This window comes from Actinia tenebrosa, unplaced genomic scaffold (genome assembly GCF_029948245.1).
Source record: "Actinia tenebrosa isolate PJP-AT-01 unplaced genomic scaffold, QUT_ActTen_1.0 PGA_scaffold15__27_contigs__length_11533743, whole genome shotgun sequence".
NCBI classification, from domain to species: Eukaryota; Metazoa; Cnidaria; class Anthozoa; order Actiniaria; family Actiniidae; genus Actinia; species Actinia tenebrosa.
In genome coordinates, this window is record NW_028292575.1 from 6,403,426 (window position 1) to 6,424,006 (window position 20,581).

A 20,581-nucleotide genomic window follows, 5' to 3' on the forward strand; every position below is an offset into this window, starting at 1 on the left:
CTTTTTCCCTCAATGGGATCCCTGTGGAATGTTTGCATGAAACAGACTGGTAAGAGGGAAACAGCTGGTCAAGAGTATCGCTGGCATTATACAGCACATGTCAAGTAACAACTAAACTTTTCTGTTGTTGTTCAAGTGTCTTTAGTTTTTCTCTGTTTTTTAACCGATCTATTCTATAATGGATGATACTGAACTAACGTATAGGTTCTGGAGGATACGAAAGACCGTCATGCAGGTTGGTTTTACACTGTTATGGCTCAAATGACGCGAGATCGCTTCTAGTATAAATTTGTCTTTTCATTATTTGACGAGTGATTTTGCTTGTGAAATGAGAATCATTCTTGAAAAATTGGATAAAAACTCAGGTTATTAATACAAAACTATTTTGAACGAAGATCGGCAGGGTTTTATGAGTTCTTCTCGTAAGTATTGCAACTCTTTTCAACACTTCTTTCAAGTTTGTATATCAACTGTATGCAAGTCTTATATTACCACTCTTCATTGCTACTCGCTGATCATACACTTCCGTTAATCAAATAAATTGGTCGTTACCTTTATATTCTTTGATTGGCAGCAATGTATTGCCCTATTTCCCTGTAGCGACTGTCGTCTCGATGAGTGCGTAGCAGTGAAAAGAGTGGTAAAGTACAGCGTACTACTACAGTGGCCCCTTTTTTGGTTGTTACTCCTATCAGAAACTGATCCAAACTAGTGGAATTATATCATGAATGCAGGGAAGATTGGATTATTTCTGACTATAACGTTTGTGTATCAGATGTGTCATGACAGAGGGTATCTTGTCACTCAAGATGAATTGGACCAAACATTAGAACAGTTTAAAGAACAGTTTGGAGATCGTCCAAGGTAAAATGTGATATGTGATAAACTGAATGGAGCTCATTCAGGGGCCACAGAGGGGGAGGGGGGAAGGGGGATTATCCTTCCCTATTCCACCCTAAGTAGAGTGCAGTCCATAGCTGTAAATGTGAATATTAAACAGTTAAGCCTCGTTTACACTAGTGCCAGAATCTGAATCTAAAGCAACATATGTATACTCACATTACTCACCTACTGTAGGTGCAAAAAAGACTAACGCTGTTAATGAGCAGTACACTACTGAGTCTGCATATGCTTGCGATTACGATTCATACGCTAGTATGACTCAAGCTTTATTGGACGAGACTGGGCAAATTATGGTCTTGATAATTTACAACATTGTGCCAATACCAAATTCAATAATCATTTAACATTTTGTGAGCTACGATTTAAGAACAAAGATTTACTTCTGAACTTGAATGAAGTTGACATCATAATAATTGTATTATCTGCAGAAAAAACTACAGATAAACAGTTATCATGTCAGGTTCACTCGTTATCAGGGATTGGATGAATGATCTCAGCCAATCTCAGTAAATCCTATAATAAATAATATAGCATATCATAATGTTGTTATCATTTAGTGAAGGAAGACCATCAAGAAGTGACCTGTCCATTCTTGTTGCTCATAACGACGATCCAACAGGTAAAACAACAAACAACAATCCTCTCCTTTAAACAATATTTCTCCTTACCCAGACTTTCAATAGAGTAAATATTACTAACTTATCTGTGAACAAGGTTGTAAATAAGGAGCTTACATGTACCTTGTAACAGTCAAAGTAAAACAAAACAATGGAATAAGTGTCTTATACTATGTATTATGCTCACCATTTTTTCACAGGCAAGTAAAGTTACTACCCTGGTGTATGTCTTGCCTCTAAAATTACTCTAGTGACAGTATTTGTATATCACATTAGAGCAGATTTAGTTTGACGGTGAAGAACTTTAATTCCTTACAGATCAGATGTTTGTGTTCTTTCCTGAAGAACCAAAAGTTGGCATCAAAACTATAAAACTGTAAGTCAAAGACTGATGCTGAAAATCAGATGTCTATATGTTGTGGATCCTTTTATTGTTGACATATTTTTAACCATGTAGAAAGGTTTTAATCATGAAAAGATGCAATGTATTTACCATCTCCTTCTTGTCTTTCATCTTGTTCTTTTTGTTTTCTGTTCATGAAATTCCATTTTATTTATTCTTTGTGTGGTAGATATTGTCAGAGAATGCAAGAAGAAAATATAAACAGAGCAATTATTGTAGTACAGTTAGGAATGACACCATCAGCCAAACAGGTATGTTTGACTCTTCCATTCATTGTACGCAGAGCTCAAACTTGCTTCATGCAGCTCTTCATTTCTTTAAGGCATGATCACATGGAGCAATTATTTTTCCTGCAACTTGTCTCACAACAGTATTGCAACAGAAGCTGCAAGAGTGTTTACCTGGTGCAGCGGATGTAATTGTATATTATAATTAATATGTAATTGTTGCCAAAAGTAGAAAATCACTCTTCCTTGTTTTTGAGGGTAATGATTGTCTTGACAGTGTGGTTGGGAAGTACTGTAACAGGGTGACTGTAAGGTGGGGCCCAACTGTCTAATTTGATTTCAATTTTTTTTCAAACAACAGGCATTAGTTGATATGGCTCCAAAGTATATACTAGAGCAGTTTGTAGAAGCTGAACTAATGGTTAACATTACTGAGCACGAGGTAAAAAATAGAAAAATTATCTTGATTTTTTTAAATATCACAATGAAATACTTTAAATAAGGTCTCTAGAGTACCAAACAAAGAATTTTTTCTGAGTCTTTTGCAGCTGCATAAGTTGCTTCATATAATGCGAGGATCAGCTCAATTTGATACATTACAGCCACAGTACAAATATATGTTTCATTATATTCTCATACACAAACCCAACAAAGCATGTGTGTGTGGGAGAAGGCACCATTCAAAGTTTTATACACTAAAATCTAAAAATTATGGCTGCTCAATGAGAAGACATAAAACCTGGGTACATCTGACTAATCAAAATTGACCAGTCATTGTGACCAATCAAATGAACAGCTGGTCTAAGAGGTATTTAACCAGACAAGTGTCACTTTCTGCCAGACACTGACATTCCATTGATAGGCCATTATTTTTGGCTGTGAGTATAGACAGAAAAGAGATGACAAGATTTAGTAAATATTAGTTTAAAGTACACGGACTGTAGAAGTAAAAGCCACCTACTTGACCTTTCCCCCTCCTTCTAAAGCAAGTTTATTTAAAATTAAATATTTTTTTGGCTTGCAGCTTGTTCCAGAACATGTTGTTATGACGCCCGAAGAAAAGCAAGAATTGTTACTAAGATAGTATCCTTTGTCAGTTAACTTCTGGTTAATGAGGTTATGGCAAATAGTAATACTGATGATGAAGACGATGATGAAAACGACAAGAAGGATGATGATGATAGTGATTATGATGATGGTAATGGTGATGCTGATGGTAATGATGGTGCTGATGGTAATGATGGTGGTGGTGTGATGCTGATGATGATGCTGATGGCAATGATAATACTGATGATGGTAATGATGTTGATTGATGATGATGATGATAGTGATGGTGATGGTGATGATGGTGATAGTGATAATGATGGTGTGATGGTGATAATGATGATGATGGTGGTGGTTTGATGCTGATGATAGTGATGATGATGGTGGTGGTGTGATGACGATAGTGATGATGATGGTGGTGGTGTGATGGTGATGATGATAGTGATGATGATGGTGGTGGTGTGATAGTGACAGTGATGATGGTGGTGGTAATGATGTGCTGATGGTAATGATGGTGCTGATGATGGTGATTATGATGATGATAGTGATGATGATGATGGTGGTGGTGTGATAGTGATAGTGATGGTAATATATGCTGATGGTAATGATGATGCTGATGGTAATGATGGTGATTATGATGATGATAGTGATGATGATGATGGTGGTGGTGTGATGGTAATGATAATGATGATGACGATGGTAATGATGGTGATGTTTATAACAACGATGATGATGAAACTGTTGCTCAAGTGGTCCTGGTAATAACATTGATAAAGGATGGAGATAATGATGATAATAAAAGTCACTACATTATGGAAAAACAAATTCACTCACAGCATACCTGCGCACACTTATAATTGTAGTGCACAAGTATACATTTAGGATTTTAAAATGATGTTATGTTTAATCAACCATGTTGAGACTTGACATTCAACTGTTCACAGTTTGTGCTAACTTCAGGTTATTAAAAAGGATAATCCAGGGCGGATGGCCCTCCTGGAGGTATGATAAGCAAAGAAAGTAAATTTTTTATTTTATATATTTTTCCTATAGAAGCTAGAGAACGTGGTTCAAATATTTTGGAATCTATTTACATTTAAAAAATATTTCCTTAACATTTTACCAGTAAATTAAAGGAGCATCAACTGCCTCGTATCCAGGTTGGTGACCCTGTTGCTAGGTACTTTGGTCTTAAACGAGGCCAGGTGGTCAAGATTATTCGACCATCTGAGACAGCAGGCCGATACATCACTTATAGACTGGTTGTTTGAAAACGACCAGGATGTCAATATCACTTATTAACATAATGTATATAATATTAACTGAAGGTCAAATGTCGCACTTGTAGACCTTGGAAACTTACTGAAATCTCAATGGGAATCTCAGTAGGTCAATATCACATATAGAGACCCTATCTCTTACAACTTATTCCCAATGCAACTCAACATTGACAAAAAATATATATAGTTTTGCAGTAGTGAGAAATGAATTTCATTGTTTTGCCTTCTGAATTGAGCTGCTTTGGAAATTGCTGCAAGGGAGCTTTTACTGGGTTTCAAACAGTTGATGAAACTCTTTGAATCTCATTATCTGCTACAAATGGTTGTCAAACACTGACCGCCATGTGCTGTCAGCCAAAAAGAATTCTATCGAAAAATTGCTATTCAGAAGAGAACGTTCTTCATGAGACAGAAAGCAACATCAAGTGAAACCCAGCAATTGACTTGTGATGCATTCATAGTCCTTACTAGCGATCTAATCTTCATTGCATAAGTTTTGCTGTGAAAATATCTTAAGACATTAGACAATTTAAACAAAATATAAACTACTTTCTCGAGATCAGAGTACTGAAATATTTTTTGGCTGCATTTTGGATATTTGTTGCCATGTTGGTTGACGATAACAAAGCATTCCTCGTAAAGCTTCTTTTGTTAACCAACATGGTGGCTGTTTCATTGTTATTTATATCTCTAGGGATTTTGAGTCATGTAGATGCACCCCATGAATTCTAGCTAATTTTTAGAGCTTGTTGTACATAGCAATACTAGCTAAGAAGAGTCGGAACCGTAAATGAAACAACAGGTGGTAACTTGTTGACCTTGAGTTCCATTGACTCGAGTACAGGTGGATTTTTATCGTATTCCATGTTTACTAAACAGCTTGTCAATATATGTCCTTTACCCACCACCTGCTGACTGACAGAGCAGATATTAATATTGGATATTGACTTGTATTCTTGGTTTGCAATCAATCCCAAGAGAGCACAATAACAAAAGGGATGTCCGCCATGTTGGAAGATATAACAAAAGAATTCATTGAAAAATCTTTTGTCAAATTTTTCCAACATGGCGGCTATGACGTCTATTGCAAACGAAGAATACAGGTGGATTTTTATCGTATTCCATGCTTACTAAACAGCTTGTCAATATACGTCCCATTATCCACCTGCTGACTGACAGAGCAGATATAAATATTGGATATTGACTTGTATACAGGTGGATTTTTATCGTATTCCATGCTTACTAAACAGCTTGTCAATATACGTCCTTTACCCACCTGCTGACTGACAGAGCAAGTATATATATATAAATATTGCATATTGACTTGTATACAGGTGGTTTTTTTTTAGCGTATCCTATGTTTTTTCAATAAGTCCTTTTTCCACCTTTTGACTGACATAGCAGGTATATATTGAATACTGTATTGTATTTTCTGAAAAAGCCGTCAATATACAATGTGCTCATGTTGTATAGACCACTTGTCATGTTGTACTCTGCCTCATAAACTTGTAGAATTCTTTGTTTCATTTGGATTCGGCCAATCAAAAATGTATTACTGAATTCAGCCCTTTGAAGGTTTTATAAAGAAAGACCAAAGCCCGAGAAAGTGTGCGTAGCGACCCACAGGCCTAATAGAAGAAAGTTGAAATGTTTCTAAAAAAAATGAATAAAAGGCTTTGGTCTATCGATTTACAGACAGATCAATGATATTTCAATTATATACCTCGTAAATAACAGATAGATATATCACTTGAATATTCCTTTTTACTTTGCCGAAAATTGAAGAAGTTGAGCAATATACCAAACAACAAATAATTGTGCGAGAAACAGGTAGTTTTATCAGATATCTACCGAAAAGGCGTCACGCAGATTGTTTTGTCATTAACCTGCAACTTCGAAAACTAGTTTTCTATTTGTTTTCTCAGGGCCAAACGTTCAATTTTTAAGCACGTCAAAAATAAAATGTGTACGAAACCACGCACCAATGAAGTGCTCAATGTATTGTTGTCTTTATCGTACTAAGACCATTTTTTAAAACTGTTCTAGGCTATTTCTAAAACTCGATATTAAAAGCTAAAAAAATATAAAGTAATTTGAAAAAAAATCTAGTGTTCTAATAAAGAACGGCCGTAAAATGTCGCGAACAATTATTGGAAACTAATACGTGAACTTCTAAAACTGTCACTTTGTTGTTTCCACGGTGTTATTAGACTTGATAGAAAATTTTTCCGCTTGTTTTCTCTTTCCTATTCTTTAAATTTCTTTTGTTTGATATTTATATTTTCACTCGTTAGCAGTCATTTCTACGGTGGTATAGGATACTTTTTCTTTCTTTTTCTTTTTTCTTCCAGAATCTTCTTTTTCTTCTTTATAATTTCATTTTCTTATTCATTCATTTTATTTTCTTTTAGAATTCAGTTTGATATTTACATCGCTATTAAATGGTTATGTATTATGCCTTACAAGTGAATTGCATGAATACATATCAACACTAAACCATTTATTATCTTTTAAGGACAATAACTTTTGAATGAAAACCTATCCTTTACATAGGCTATATTTTCTCCATCATATAAGTTAATTGTCACTTTTTTGTGTGCTTTTATCTCAATTTCCTTTACCTCCAAATTTACTAGATTCCTAAAATCAAATTATTTATTCTTTTTTTCTTGGCACAAAATTTCAGAGTTATATTTTTCATCTTCTTGTCCTCAACAGGTGGGGATTAAAAAACCTATCTTAATATATGTTAGGGGGGAAAACATCTTTTTTCTCCTTGAAAATTAAATTACCCTCAACGCGGAGGGCCTAACCATGACGTTGCTAACAAACTAATGACTTTCCTTAACAATATCCATATCATATAGAAGTATAAATGCACTCGGTGGGGCTAGAGAGAGCGTACACGAACAATCGATAGTTATGAAAACATTGCCAGGGGTTCGGCCTGATAAATGAGATCAGATGAAGGAGTTTGTTTGAAGAGCGTTCAATGGTTTGGTATCCTGCTGGGCAGATAAGACCTTGCGTGTAGTTTGCTCCCACGTGAGACAACGAAAATCCTAAACAATTGATTCGTTAACAGCTCGATTGTGTGAAGTCTTTCGCCATTTTTTCTCTTTATTTCACTTTTTTCTCTGTTCCTTCTCTCCCATTTAGTTCTTTTTCACTTCTTCTTCTATCTTTTTGCCATAATCTTACACCATATACCATTGTTGCTGCCAAATAGCACATAAATCAGCATGATGTAGAAATTCACGTAATTTTTCTTTTTCGTTCGTTCGTTCTTTTTTCTTCCCTTTTATTTTTCTTTCTTTCCTCTATATCATCCCTTCTTTCTTTCCTTGTCTTTCTTTTTTTATCACTCTTCAGTTTTTTATCGCCTATAAATATTTTTTTTGCCTCTCACAAGTCGTTGTGAAAAATTAATGACAAGTGGTTCAACAAGTTTTTTTTTAAACATCAAAGACAAAGCCACAACAACGATACGTCTGACTCACAAGATCGATCAACAAAGAAATAAAAGTTAAACGGACCTATCAGAGGTTTCTTCGTATCGGCCCCTACCACCAAGGCTCCCTTACCCAAATATTCAATGAATCAAACTTGCTTGAGAAAGCCACAGGAAGGCCAAATGTTCTTTATATCCTGTCGATGCTGGGGGTGATCTTAGAAAAACCAATTACAGCGTACTCGGAAGAAAATCCCATCTTGGTAAACTTTTTAATTTGTGGGATACTGGTTGGCACCGGGTATACTATAAACCTTGGTTGATGTCGATTCTACTAACCGTTCTGACCGGATTTCGAAGGTCATTTTCCTCTTAAAATACAGCAATAAAAAAGCGATTCATTTTTAAACCTTTGATTTTTGCTTCGCCGAGTTTAAGGGCTTCGTTTGTTTCGCCTTAATTGGATCGACGCAAATAATTCCGTTGCAATTTTCTAGAAGCTCACGCAAGCAGTTTCCTATCAATTCGATATCCGGTTTGTACTTTCTCTCAACACTTTCTCCTTCTCCCCTACCGGTTTGCCATGGGGCTTAAAATAGCTAATTCAACACTGGAGACTAACGAGTTGACACGGACATTAGGTAAAGTTTGGAATAATCGGGGGACGTTAAATACCATGACACTTTAATGGTTTCCAGATGGTTTCCCTCTTCATGCATCGGTGCCGCTTGTTCAGCACATGCAGAGCATCCAAACGAGAATGTAAAGGAAAAGGAATCGACTATTTTTTAAATAAGTCATTGTGATTTCCTACTTAAAGGACATCGCGATCGTCTGGGTCGTGAAATGCACGGCTGAAAATAATCGTGTTATGCAGGATTCTGCATGGTTTTCACTTGCGACGGAATCGGAATCGATCGGAATTGGAGTCGGAATCGATAGGAATTGGAGTCGGAATTGAGTCGGGATCGGAAGCAGTTCATCGTAAGCCAGTAAAGCCAAGCAAATTCTGCAAGATACGCTTCTGACTCCGATCCCTAGTTTTTTACTTTGTCATAAGCTGCTTCCGACTCCGATTCCGTAGCAATAACTGAACTAGGTTTTAAACCTTTGATGCGTTTTGGTGAAAGATATTTGAGTTCCTTCAAACCTTCGAACTTGTCGTGGCATTCACCAACAGAATTACGAATACCAAAACACGCAATTTGTTTAATTCAAATATATTTATTTTCTTATTTTTTAAAAATTTATTAATTCTTTTTACATATTTGTTGCTTTCGCGTAATAATTTAGAGAGAGAAAGGGCTAGAGAGCACGATCTCAAGAGAAAAAGACAATTTTTTGCATGATTATTTATTATAAGTATTCATATCCCCTCTCCATGGTAACGCGAGTAGAAATTTCAAAATAAATATTATCAATTCCTAAATCATTATTTGTTTATCATTATTTAGCCTATTTTTTGTCGAATTAACTGTACTAGCTTTTTCTTTCCTTTGTAAAGTACTTTCATGTTGTTAATCAGAGCGTTGAAGCGGTGTGAACCGTCTTCAGCGAGTTCAAAAACTTCTTTCGCTTTTCTCAGAAAGTCTATGAAGTCCCCGTAGTGTCTTGGACTGATGTGATTAAGTCTGGAGTGAACTGTATTCACGTAAGCATTGATGGTGCATTCCAGGAGTTGATTCAATGGCTCCTCGTCGCACAGCGCGAATTTGCCAAACGCGCGTGCACATCCGGGATCTGGGCTTCCGCGCGCAAAGGCACAGCGGAATAAAATGTCTGACAAAACCGTAGGACAGTGAACAGCCTTGACGATAAGCGGGATGACCTTACTGAGCTCCTCACGGCCCAGAGAGTGTGCAAGTGCACAAGTCCATTGAATATCTCCAATTGAAGGATGAGAGTCTTGGTTGAATGCCAGAGTTGAGTGTTTGACCGCAAGAATGGCAAGTCGAAACGCCCGCTGGCTAAAGTTCCTGTGTTCCATGTATCGAGCAATAGCAAAGAGTTGGGTTGGTGTGATATTGGCTGCTGTCTCCAGCACGAGTCTATATGCAGCCTCAAATGCAATAGGGTCCTTTTCGCAAAGGGCCAAGGCAGGTAGGCAACAATATTTGGGTTCTCGGCTAGCACACTGCAGAGCAAGAGCCCTGGCACAACAATGAAGTGCTTCTTTTTCTACCATAGTCAGCTTGAGTCTTATAGCTGTTGACGGCGCCATTACGTTCGCTGCTACAACAGAAGTCGCTTCGGTTGGCGAGAACAGTTTGCTCCAGTTTTTCATTATTGTACTGAGAGCAGACGTTCCGAGTTCAATCGCACATTCTATCGACCACTGCACCATTTCGTGCCTTCTCCAGTTCGACGACTCCAATGTCATCCTCAGTACTTGCAGTCCTAGCTCCATGGCAACGTGTAACATCTCGTGATCACGACAACTTTCTAGTAGACTGCCGCTGACCCCTGCCAGTTTCAACGCATCCTGAGCTAGACGGAACAGTTGTGAAGCAGAATGTACATGGGCTTGAATATTTTGAAGCACTTCTCTCATTCTCTTCTTATCTCCTTTAGAAGCGCTAAGCATGCATAATGCGAGCTCACACTGTTGTGACTCTAAATGTCCAAGAGTATACCACCGTGTAAGACTAGTGCGCATGACTTCAAGTCCTCGATCCTCTGCATCTGCAATGGAATCCAACACAAGGAACCTCATAGCTCTTAGTCCCACACGATAAGCGAGTTCAGAGTCCTTTGAGATAAAAATGTTGAATAAGAACCTTGCGAATGTGTGCATTGGTACACTACGATGATTAATCCCAAGTCCAAGACCACTAAAAGGTCCTCCTCCTAACAGCAACTCCGTCTGACGCCGTAAAACACTATATAACTTGGAGTCCATAGTGAGAAGACTTAGTTGAGCGATCAGATGTTCCTCCTGTCTGCATGTCTTGTCCTGGAAGTAGAAACCATTGGGCATTGTACGCTGCTGCCCAAGTCCCATCATCGCTACTTCTACAGCTAAAGTCAAGTAACTTTCTTCCTCATCAACTCGTCCTGAAGTCAAAATATGGACGAATTTCTTCACGTCCTGTTGAGAACTCTTGTATACCGTACAGTTCGAGTCCTCCGACTGAGTATCTTGATCATTAGCGGATACATCTTCCGTAGACGCTTCGATCAGAGTATCGTACAACACAACGATGGGGTCAAGAGGATGGCCAATCCATCCTTCGACGAGTTCATCATCGTTAGCGTCCTCGTACAGACGTTTTTCGAGTTCATGTTCACCGTATCGTTCAACAAGTTCTTCCATTTTGTGATACTTGTGGGATTGTTCTTCCTGCATTCCTCGAGCCACGGCAAGGGCCAAACGCAAAGCCTCTGTTGGGTATCCATGAGCGCGAAGAGCATCAACTCTTGCTGCCGCTACTGGGACATCCTCTGTTGGGTTGATAAAAAGTTAAGGTTAGAGTTTGTGAATCAAGAATGGTGTAACGGTATTTGCACTCCACTCTCACATGTGGGAACTCAGGATACAATGCGAGAAGAGTTTGCCAGGCTCTATGGTCTTTCCGATTTGCCTTCCTCCCTAAAAGCCAACATGCTAGTGAAATTCCAATTTGATCTGTGAGTAAGTCATGCCCTGGCTTTGATTGGCCCAGAAGTTGTGGGTTCCGTAAAAAAAGTTTGGTTTTTGGAGAACTTTATTCATTTATTTTTCAGTAAGAAAAATGCAGGTGATCTTCCAAACCCTATTTATATAAAGTTTGAAGAATGACTTGTAGTGAGAAAGACGTTTCCCTCAGCTGTCCTTTCTCTTTATCTCCCCTGTCTTACATGTCATACTTAAACACACAAATGGTTTGCCCAACGTACCTGACCAAATAAAATATCCTTCGTCACATTCTCCAGAATTCCCAATGATCTTCTGCAGCTTGCTATCCTTCCAGTCAAGACTACATGTTTGAATAGCCCTTGAGAAGACAGTTCTTTTGGCTTTGAGCCCTCGTACTTCGGAATTCTCGCTGCTCGTTTCATCAGAAGCATCAGGATTTTCCATCGGACAAACATCCCTTTGACTCCAGTCCTCCAGTTGTTCCTTCCACACGGCCTTTTCTGATTGAGTGCAGTTTGGGTTCAACACAACACAGACCCACAGCGCACCGAGCTGATCCCACAATTGACGACATTTGTCGTTCATTGAGGTTCCTTGTTGCTTCCAGATCTGCAGCCGTGGATCTTCAAGGAATTGTTCGGTGATTAACTTGAGCATGCGCGAACCATTCTTGTCATGGACGCGAAGCATTTCACGCACCTGAAAACAAGCAGGAAATTCGTTAAAAACACAAGTTAAAACTGTAAAAGCTAAAAGTCATGACAGAAAAGGGTTTACAATAGGCCCAATCTAAACCAACAACCTCAAAAATCTACTATTACTCTGTTGACTTTATTTGCTTGTTTTTGACAACCTTAGATGGATTTGAAATGGCATTCCTGAATTCTTGTTTGATAATGGATTGACGGTAATGGGTTTGTTGGTGCATCAGTCGTAAAGCAAGGTCGCCTCTTTAAAAACAATCAAAATATCAAGCCCGGCATCGCCCAAAATACCTCAACCAACAAAAGAAACACCAACACAACCAGCTTTATCTACATACCTTTGCAAACATGGAAAGTAGTTGTCTACCGCTATTACAATGTCCATTTTGTGATAAATAACTTCGAACTTGATCCCTAACTTGCTCGGCGTCTAAATGCCAGCAGTTATCATCGTCTACACTCGCTCCCGCAGTCGGATCTGGAGCACCCGCAACTTGATTAATTTCTGAACTCTTCTTGAGTATTTCGTCTGCTAGTCGTTGAGTCGTCGGTAAAACGTCGGAATGATGTTCTGATAGTAAATACTGTACAAGTTTTTGAAGCTGATCTCTGTTCATTTGTGAGAGAGTCTCTGATATCGGAATTCGGAGCGTAACCCGTTGAGGGAATCGAATGCGAAATAAGGAGAGAGCGACGACGTGCGAACACCAGAGAATGTCCTTCGTGCCACAGGAACAAGAAACCGAAGTGATCTTGCATCGGTCAAAGCTGATCGATACACTGAATTCTTCTTTTTGCTGTCCATAGCGGGTCTCTTCTACTTCAATTACTTTCCCACTCAAACTGAAACCTGTAGAGAGACGAGAAAAGTGAACATTAATAAGAATGACAAATTAAAACAATTCTAAATTAATAACGTTGATAATATTTGTTCGCAAAAGAAGCCTTGAGCACGTTCTGGGGCTAGGAGTAAAAGAAACTACTTATGTGGCAAAGAGCATGTTTGATTTTTATGCTTTCCAGTCCAGTAGTCAAAGCTGTGGCTGTTCAATACCTCACGATGCATTCTGCATATATTTTTTCACGATATAAACTATATATAGGAATAGGAAAAACGTCAATAGAGTTGTACGGTGAACGGCGTTTTAAGAACGTGGAGGGGAAAATGCTCAGTTAAGTGTCGTATATGACTGAGAGAATTTGTCATATTTGTCATCCCTAGAGATGCACGCAAAGTTACTTCTTTTTCGGCTTAGGTTAGAATAGAATCGTATTCATTGTGCTTTTTTCTATACTATAGTCATTGTTTTGCCATGATATTTAAGTCTTATTGCACTGACAGTTACAAGTTAATCGCCTTAATAACATCCACAACTCAACACCACCACTTCATAGCCATGATCCCCGAAAATACCGCAATCTTTCATCTCCCAAACCACTCACAATTAGATGTCAATTGAGTCGCCAGTATGTCTGACCAGACCGGACCACCTGTAATCCCTTTACACTAAGACACGTCTCCAGTCAGTCTAGCTCCGATGGACCCCAAGCCTTGCATTTAACCTCTTATTTGTACCATAAAAGCTCAAAGACCGGGATTGGAATTAGAAAATGTGCCATCAATGGAAATCCCGCAATACATCAACGTTACACAGTTCACAGTGTGAGGCAAAAACATCGCCACAGCAACTTGAGTTCTAGACAAAAAATGAAATCTCGCAAATATACCAACTAGAACGATTCTAATGATCCTTCTGGTTCTTACTGAGAGGTGAAACCTCGACGGCGAAACTTGAAAGTGCCGGCTTCAGAAGGAGGTCTATTATTTTTCATTTGCACTCATTGTTTCTTTTAGAATTTCAAAAATTAATAGCCCCGAGGACTAGCTTAATTCTTTCTTTCTTTAAACTAATTTGATAGCATCTTGACTGTCAAATTGATGGCTTCGTTTCTGCCTCTTTTTCTTATCCTTTCGTGGTCATTTTAATTTTCTTCACAGCTACAAATTTGCTTTAGTAATATTTATAGAAAAGGGAGGATGTTGAGTCCATGAAGTACCAATTTCGTGGTCACTGAAGATGATTTGAAATAAAAAGCTTTGGGAGGTGTCCATCTAAATGCGTCGGACACCGCCCACAGACAGCCTAACGATCTGGTATTGAAAAGGCTTCTGTAAGACTCGTGGACCCATAGCCTTAGGCTCAATGCATTTACGATAATACATTTCCAAGTCTTAAGCCTAACGCTTTGAATTTACACTCGTAACGAGTTAGCTAATGTCTTATGACACTGACAAACACTCTGCCATTGATTCTTTGTGTTGCAAAACAAGCGTTTTTGTTCTCCAGCATTAACATTGCTATTCAGGCTGTCAGCCACTTGCAAAACACTGTTGAACTTTCCATTTTAATAAGGCTGTTTTAGTGTTACCTTTATCAACATCAGGGGCTCTATAGACTGACCGTCTCCACCGACGAGCATGATTGTAAGATCCTTTTAGCTCGTTTCTTTGTCTTGATAACTAAACCGGACTAGAGCTACTGGCATGACCATGTTGAGACGCCACAAGACAATACATAACGAAAATTAAGTTTCGATACGAATATCGAAAACGAAAAAAAACCCCAACTTTTCACTTTCTAACGTTTTAACCATGAAAATTCGATGTAAATCTAAGTCGCTTTAGAGGAGTTTTGTGAATTTTTGGAGAACATTTTTACAATGAACACCATCAAAATTAATGATTATGCAAACGCAGTACCTTGTTCTCTCTTAAGTAAAGCAGTTACAATGAATTTCAATGAATTTTGACACCTTTTGGTGCTCTTAAACCAATGCAAAGAAAACAATATGCATGGCCAACGCAGTAATCTTTCAAATTACAACACAAAGCGGCGCCAATATCTAGAACATCTACAAACAGCGCTCGCAAAAAAACCCTAAAAAATCTTTCTCACAAATAGCCGCAGAGAAAAAGAGGCACTTCGTAACAAATCCAAAATAACATTTTTTGTGTATTTTGAAAGTCGTTTTTCGTTTCCTTATTCGCTTCCGCGGGTCCTGTCCCTGATCTAGACCGGCACTTTACAACACACTCTCCCAATCAACTAGTTTTATATACAATCTACTTATCCAGTTCAATGATCTGGGAAGACATGAGTGGCTCATAGAATGCGAGAGCAGAGTAGAACACGAATGTCGCTCTAGAGTGATTTTTATACAGTCTGATGTAGAGAATGTATGAGGCTAAAGAAACAATAGCTTCAAAATCAAGACATCGAGAGGGATTCCAATAGAGGTCTTATATGACGTGGGGGGTTAATATGCCAGACATTCTGTCGCCGTAGTACAAAAACCTCACTCCGCTTATAGAGTATCGCTAAACACTATATAACACTAAAAGTGAAACCTCCTAAAAACCCAACAAAACTAAAATCTAGAATATTTGCCGGAAATTATTACAGAAAAAAACTGAGGAAAAAAACATATTTTTCAAACCGCAAAAGTCGTGTACGTGGTTAAAACTTTTTATAAAGTTTCGTATTTTTTTATGTTTTTCTTCTAAAATTTTTAATCCAAATATTTTTGCAAGGCTATTTTTCAAACATTTTTCGATCGATAAGATATTTTATCTCTGTAAATGTCAGGATATTTTAGTGTGCTTTTACAGCAAAAAGGAAAAACGTTCGCGATAACGATTACGTTTGCCTGAGACTCTTTAAACCTTTTCACTTTCGCAGTTCAAAATTTCAATTTTTCTGTAAGTTCCTCTTGTAAATAAGAACTGTTTAATCAACCAACTCGTATTAATACACGTAAAAATGGAAAGAAAATGTCGTATGACCGAAATCACTCTCGTCCAAGCATATTAAAGATTGTCCATTTGACCAGAGCGACAGGCTGACAGATTTGTTAGAAGCTAAATTGTCTCTAAGTTATTAGAAGATTTGAAGATTTTGGCTTGTTAATTCATAGCAAAGCGCTGGTACTGAGAAAACGCTTTAAAAAATAGCTTTGGATCACAGCGCGAAGCAAGAAATAATTAGAACTTACTTTCATCCGAAACTAGAGTAAAACCAAAAGATTTTAAAATAACAGAACGAATAAAAAAATTAGCAAAAAATTGAGTTGGCAATAAAAAACAGGTTAAGAATCGCAGGTTGTTAAAAGAAAAAAAATGACTGAAGCTGCGAGGACTAATAAGCGTATAGTAGGATGTACCCGTTTCTGTTTTGCGACTCTGGCGCCAGACTGTCCGAATAGCGCTACCCCACACAAAGCAAGCACGGTACGCCGGCAAAATAACTCAAATAATCCTCTTAATCGCTAGGAAAACCCAAATTTCTTGAACCATATCTGGGCGAGTTTCTCTAGAATTTTTCCTCATTTATATATTTATATTTAGTTTTCCTTGAATCCATGGATAAGTTTTAAATGTCAGTATATATTGAGTTGAAAACGGAGTTGATATGGTGTAAAGGTGAATATAAAGAATATTCCAAAAACACAAGAATCTCACAATCCATTTCAGACCTTTTTAGGATATTTATCGAACAACTTTCATTCTGCAATTTTATATTTTTTCCCCTTTAAACCTGGGATATTGATAAAGGCTGTGCGGTCTTGATACTTATACAAATAAATTGCCTCTAGCCTAGTAGACTGTGTGGCGCTAGCAATCTGTAGGTGACAAATATACAATAAATCTTATTCAAAAGATCCCAGAGTTGAGCCACGAAAATAATTTTCTGTTAAAAATTCTCAAAAGTAGACATGAAATTTCCCCCTGACTTTGTCCTGTTCAGCCTACAGGACCCCGAAGGTAGTGATGTTGATGTTTTAGAAAGGGGGATAGGTACGGAAAGGGAAAAACGAAAGAAACTTTACTTACCAACTTGAAGAACGTCGTGAACTGAATTTTCTTCCAAGAGAGTGAGGCCTTTCTGGAACGGCAGTCTTTTGATATCGGTGTGACTGGAAGAAGTGTGTAGAGAAGAATACATACAGATATCTTTCTCATTCCTGGGGAATGACCAATAGACAATTCTAAGCTGTACGGGCTCCGGAACGCGCACAATTTGCTCTTCTACGCGTTGAAACGGGATTCTCGAAGCCACACATCTTGAGCTGAGATCAAGAAGCGAAAGTGGCTGATAGGTTTTGGATTCTGTGTGAATTTTCTTGCATTTTGGATATTTTGTACACGGAGAGCTGCTCCTCCGACGTTTTCTCAAGCCATCCATTTGGTGAACTAAACTTGGAACGCATGCGCTGTGGGTTGTAAACATTATAACTAGTGACAAGGATTCATCTCTCCAGGAGGTCAACGGCCTGGAAGCGTTAGGAGACTCACAGCAGAATCAATTATCATCATCACTTCAACTCAACTTGTCTCGTGAATTCAAGTTTCCATTCTCCTCAACCAATTCGTAAAACTGATCTCTTCAAAACCATCTCGTAATGGTATGAGCTCCAATTTATCGTGAAAAGATGATTTTTCGTGCTCTTGTCGTTGTTATAACTACTAGATCAAAGTCTAGTTTCTCCCTACTTGGTAACATGACAGCTGGAAGTAAGCTTCACTCCAGGGAATAAAGTGTGTGTAACAAGCGTTTGTAAAACTTTGTATTTTGTTCTAAATTAACCATTTTTTTCTTACAAAATTATTTTTTATTTTGGGCAACACAACAAAATTGACTATAAAATTCTGCAGGAGAATTAGATAGATGATTCGTATGAATCGGAAAACAAATATGGCAAGGTTTGCTGAAGGCTTGGGGAGTTTGTCATTTGACAACTTTACGTACGATAAACTGATGATTTTGGCGACAGTTAGTCTGCGAGTTGGCCGCACGTGTTGTGCGCTAGTCAGTGAGTGGCAGCTTCTAATCATTAACTCTCTAATTAAATTAATCCAAATGTCAAGAAAGGGACTTACGTCATCTATCAAGGAATGAAGATGAGATCATTCGTAAGTAAGTCATGTAGGTTTACGTCGGCGAAGAATGAAGTCAAATTTTATTGAAATTCGTAGAGAAATTTTTTATCTAGATAGATGATCGGAAAACATATCTTGGCATAACTAGCTCAAATCCTTTCGATGAATAAGTGGTTGGCGAGTTACAACGGGTTTATATTAGAATCGATACCATTTTTTTCACTCCAGGAGTGAGTGTCACCGGCTCTGTGGCGCCGATCGCACAATGCTTCCTCGCCATAAGAATTGTGAAAGTTAAATAACAAAAGTGCGAAGCAAGCAAGCGACAAAACCGTTTGTTTGTTTATACCCACACTAAGCCTGTCTGATGGATTCCAAGTAATACTCAGCAAGTTCAGAAAATCCATTTCAATTTATTTTTTAAATCCTCGCAAAATCGCTTTACGATATAAACTAAACACGAGACCGGAAGTACGTGCTGGATCAGCTCTAGCCCAGTCCCTGTCGACTATCGTTGTTAGCCTTCCAGGGAGCGTCGTGTTTTTGTGATCGCCAGACTTGATGTCGCCAAGAACAATAGGACCTCTCTCCTTGCATTTTACTCCCCAACATAGCATAATGTCCAATTTGGTTGCATTTCGAAAACTTTGGTGAGCCACAGGAACGCCACCCCGCGTCGCATTTCCCGGCCTTGTTATTAAATCCCGAAATGTTACTTGTTAAACTAGGCTGGACTGGCGTCAGCAAGACTACGCTTGCAGCGCCACCACCGAGGGGGTATTTTCAACCCCAGAGGAGCTAGACTTCTAGTCGCCGTATCGGTTAATTTTCCATTAATCGGCTGAAGAGCTAATCTTCTATCCTGTCTGAGGGAACGAAAAAAAGACCTTTCTATCGGTTTTTTTTAGAAGTTTATTTAAAAAGAATGATTTGAATGATTTTCGACAAGATTTGCAGTTTAGAACTTAGCTTTTCGAGCCGGCATTTTTTGGATTCGTAGAGTTTTCTTTCATGACTGCTGGAGATATTTATTTGCATTCGATGGTAATGTTTACTCGAACTAAGAGAGAGTATTCTGTGAGTCGTGGTGAGATATCTTATTTTATTCGTATTACTAATGCTGTAGTTTCTATATATGCTAGCTTATGCAGCAAGGCGAAACTTTTATTGTTTTTGTTATGAAATTTTAGTACACGTATCCATTGTGAGTGAATCTGTAAGCTTTGAAGGCTTCTTTAAAAATCTGTTTGTCGGGGGTTTGTCGACCCTTCTGGGCCAAAATTCTTATAAAAAATATTCTAAGACCACCATACTTGCGACAACGGCATGGATGATTACTTTACGGCTCTTAGAACAACCAAAAGCCCTCGATACCAAAGCCTGTGGCCTTTCAAGTGAAGAAGATATCACTTAATTAAATAGAACGAATTGCAGAGTGACCTATTCCGGGCCTTGTTGACGAACGATCATTACACGTCGACTCGCGTGTGGCGGTGAAATATTCACTTTATTAATCACTAAGACGTGTCGAGTGAAATACATATATATATATATATTTGCTGTCACACGGGATTTTAAATCAACGTACAAAAGGCTCAAATTTGAATACTATTGAGAGGCCATTCAAGTCGTAGATATCGATGTCTTTCAACGACTAGGGGACCGGCTAAGCCATTGATGGACAATAATTTTATGAATCTAAACTTATTTATTTCAATATTCTCGATGAAAGATGGCATTTAGGAGCAAGCTTGGTGGATATTGGAAATATGCGCGAAGATATTTATTTAAAAAATTATGCTGTGCCGTAACCGTGAAGTGATACTTCTTCACTGACGTGCTGAAATTATTTTCCAACACCAAACTTTACTCATTCGAAAATCCGCGTTAGCATGCGAGACTTCTATGCGAACTGTGTTTCTAAAAAAAACGAAGAAAGGTATTTTTAATCAAAATTCCCATCACGCCAGTGTGAATTTATGTTTTGAAATAACTTTTCCCCCATTGAGAGCGGACTATAATTTGAGAGTCGGCGGAGCCCTCCTATCTAGAGCAATATTAACTATGCCCTTATACAACGTAGGCACGACTATCGGCACCTCTGTTGTTAGTACTTTTGTGATTAATGACATCTGAAGATACCAATGCGAAGACCCGGCTCTTCGAAACTAAACGACAATATGAAACATGAGTTATTTATCATCTACCAAAACCCTAACCGTGAAAGCTCGAGAGATTCTCTTTGTGTCAACCTCTTGACTCGAGTTTTTAAAACTCAAGACACTCGTCTTATGGTTTTCGTTGAGGTGGCCCCTTAGTAACTTCTGTACGAGCCATAGTAACCGGAAAATGCTAAGTTTTTCTTTATTCACTAGGGTTGTTTTGGTTTAACGATAGA

At 38.2% G+C, this 20,581-nt stretch overlaps 2 protein-coding genes across 3 annotated transcripts; one reads left to right on the top strand and one right to left on the bottom strand.

Annotated features, from left to right (window-relative positions):
* Window positions 1-98: 98 nt before the first annotated feature.
* Window positions 99-6,453, top strand: LOC116308381 (DNA-directed RNA polymerases I, II, and III subunit RPABC1). The gene is made up of 8 exons (XM_031718786.2): window positions 99-235; window positions 776-864; window positions 1,461-1,522; window positions 1,839-1,896; window positions 2,093-2,174; window positions 2,512-2,592; window positions 3,175-3,233; window positions 4,321-6,453. The coding sequence occupies exons 1-8, from the start codon at window positions 179-181 to the stop codon at window positions 4,463-4,465; spliced, it is 633 nt and encodes a 210-aa protein (XP_031574646.1). The 5' UTR covers window positions 99-178; the 3' UTR covers window positions 4,466-6,453.
* Window positions 6,454-9,161: 2,708 nt separating this feature from the next.
* LOC116308344 (zinc finger SWIM domain-containing protein 5) lies at window positions 9,162-17,846 on the bottom strand. Of its 2 annotated transcripts, none has more exons than XM_031718749.2 (4): window positions 17,137-17,846; window positions 12,584-13,095; window positions 11,802-12,240; window positions 9,162-11,366 (listed from the first exon to the last, which is right to left on the bottom strand). In XM_031718749.2, exons 1-4 carry the CDS (start codon window positions 17,531-17,533, stop codon window positions 9,376-9,378), a joined length of 3,339 nt encoding a protein of 1,112 aa, XP_031574609.2. In that variant the 5' UTR covers window positions 17,534-17,846; the 3' UTR covers window positions 9,162-9,375. The 2 variants fall into 2 exon arrangements, with proteins under 2 accessions (XP_031574609.2, XP_031574610.2); XM_031718750.2 differs by lacking the exon at window positions 17,137-17,846 and adding an exon at window positions 14,676-15,655 and having other exon boundaries at window positions 9,163-11,366.
* Window positions 17,847-20,581: the final 2,735 nt, after the last annotated feature.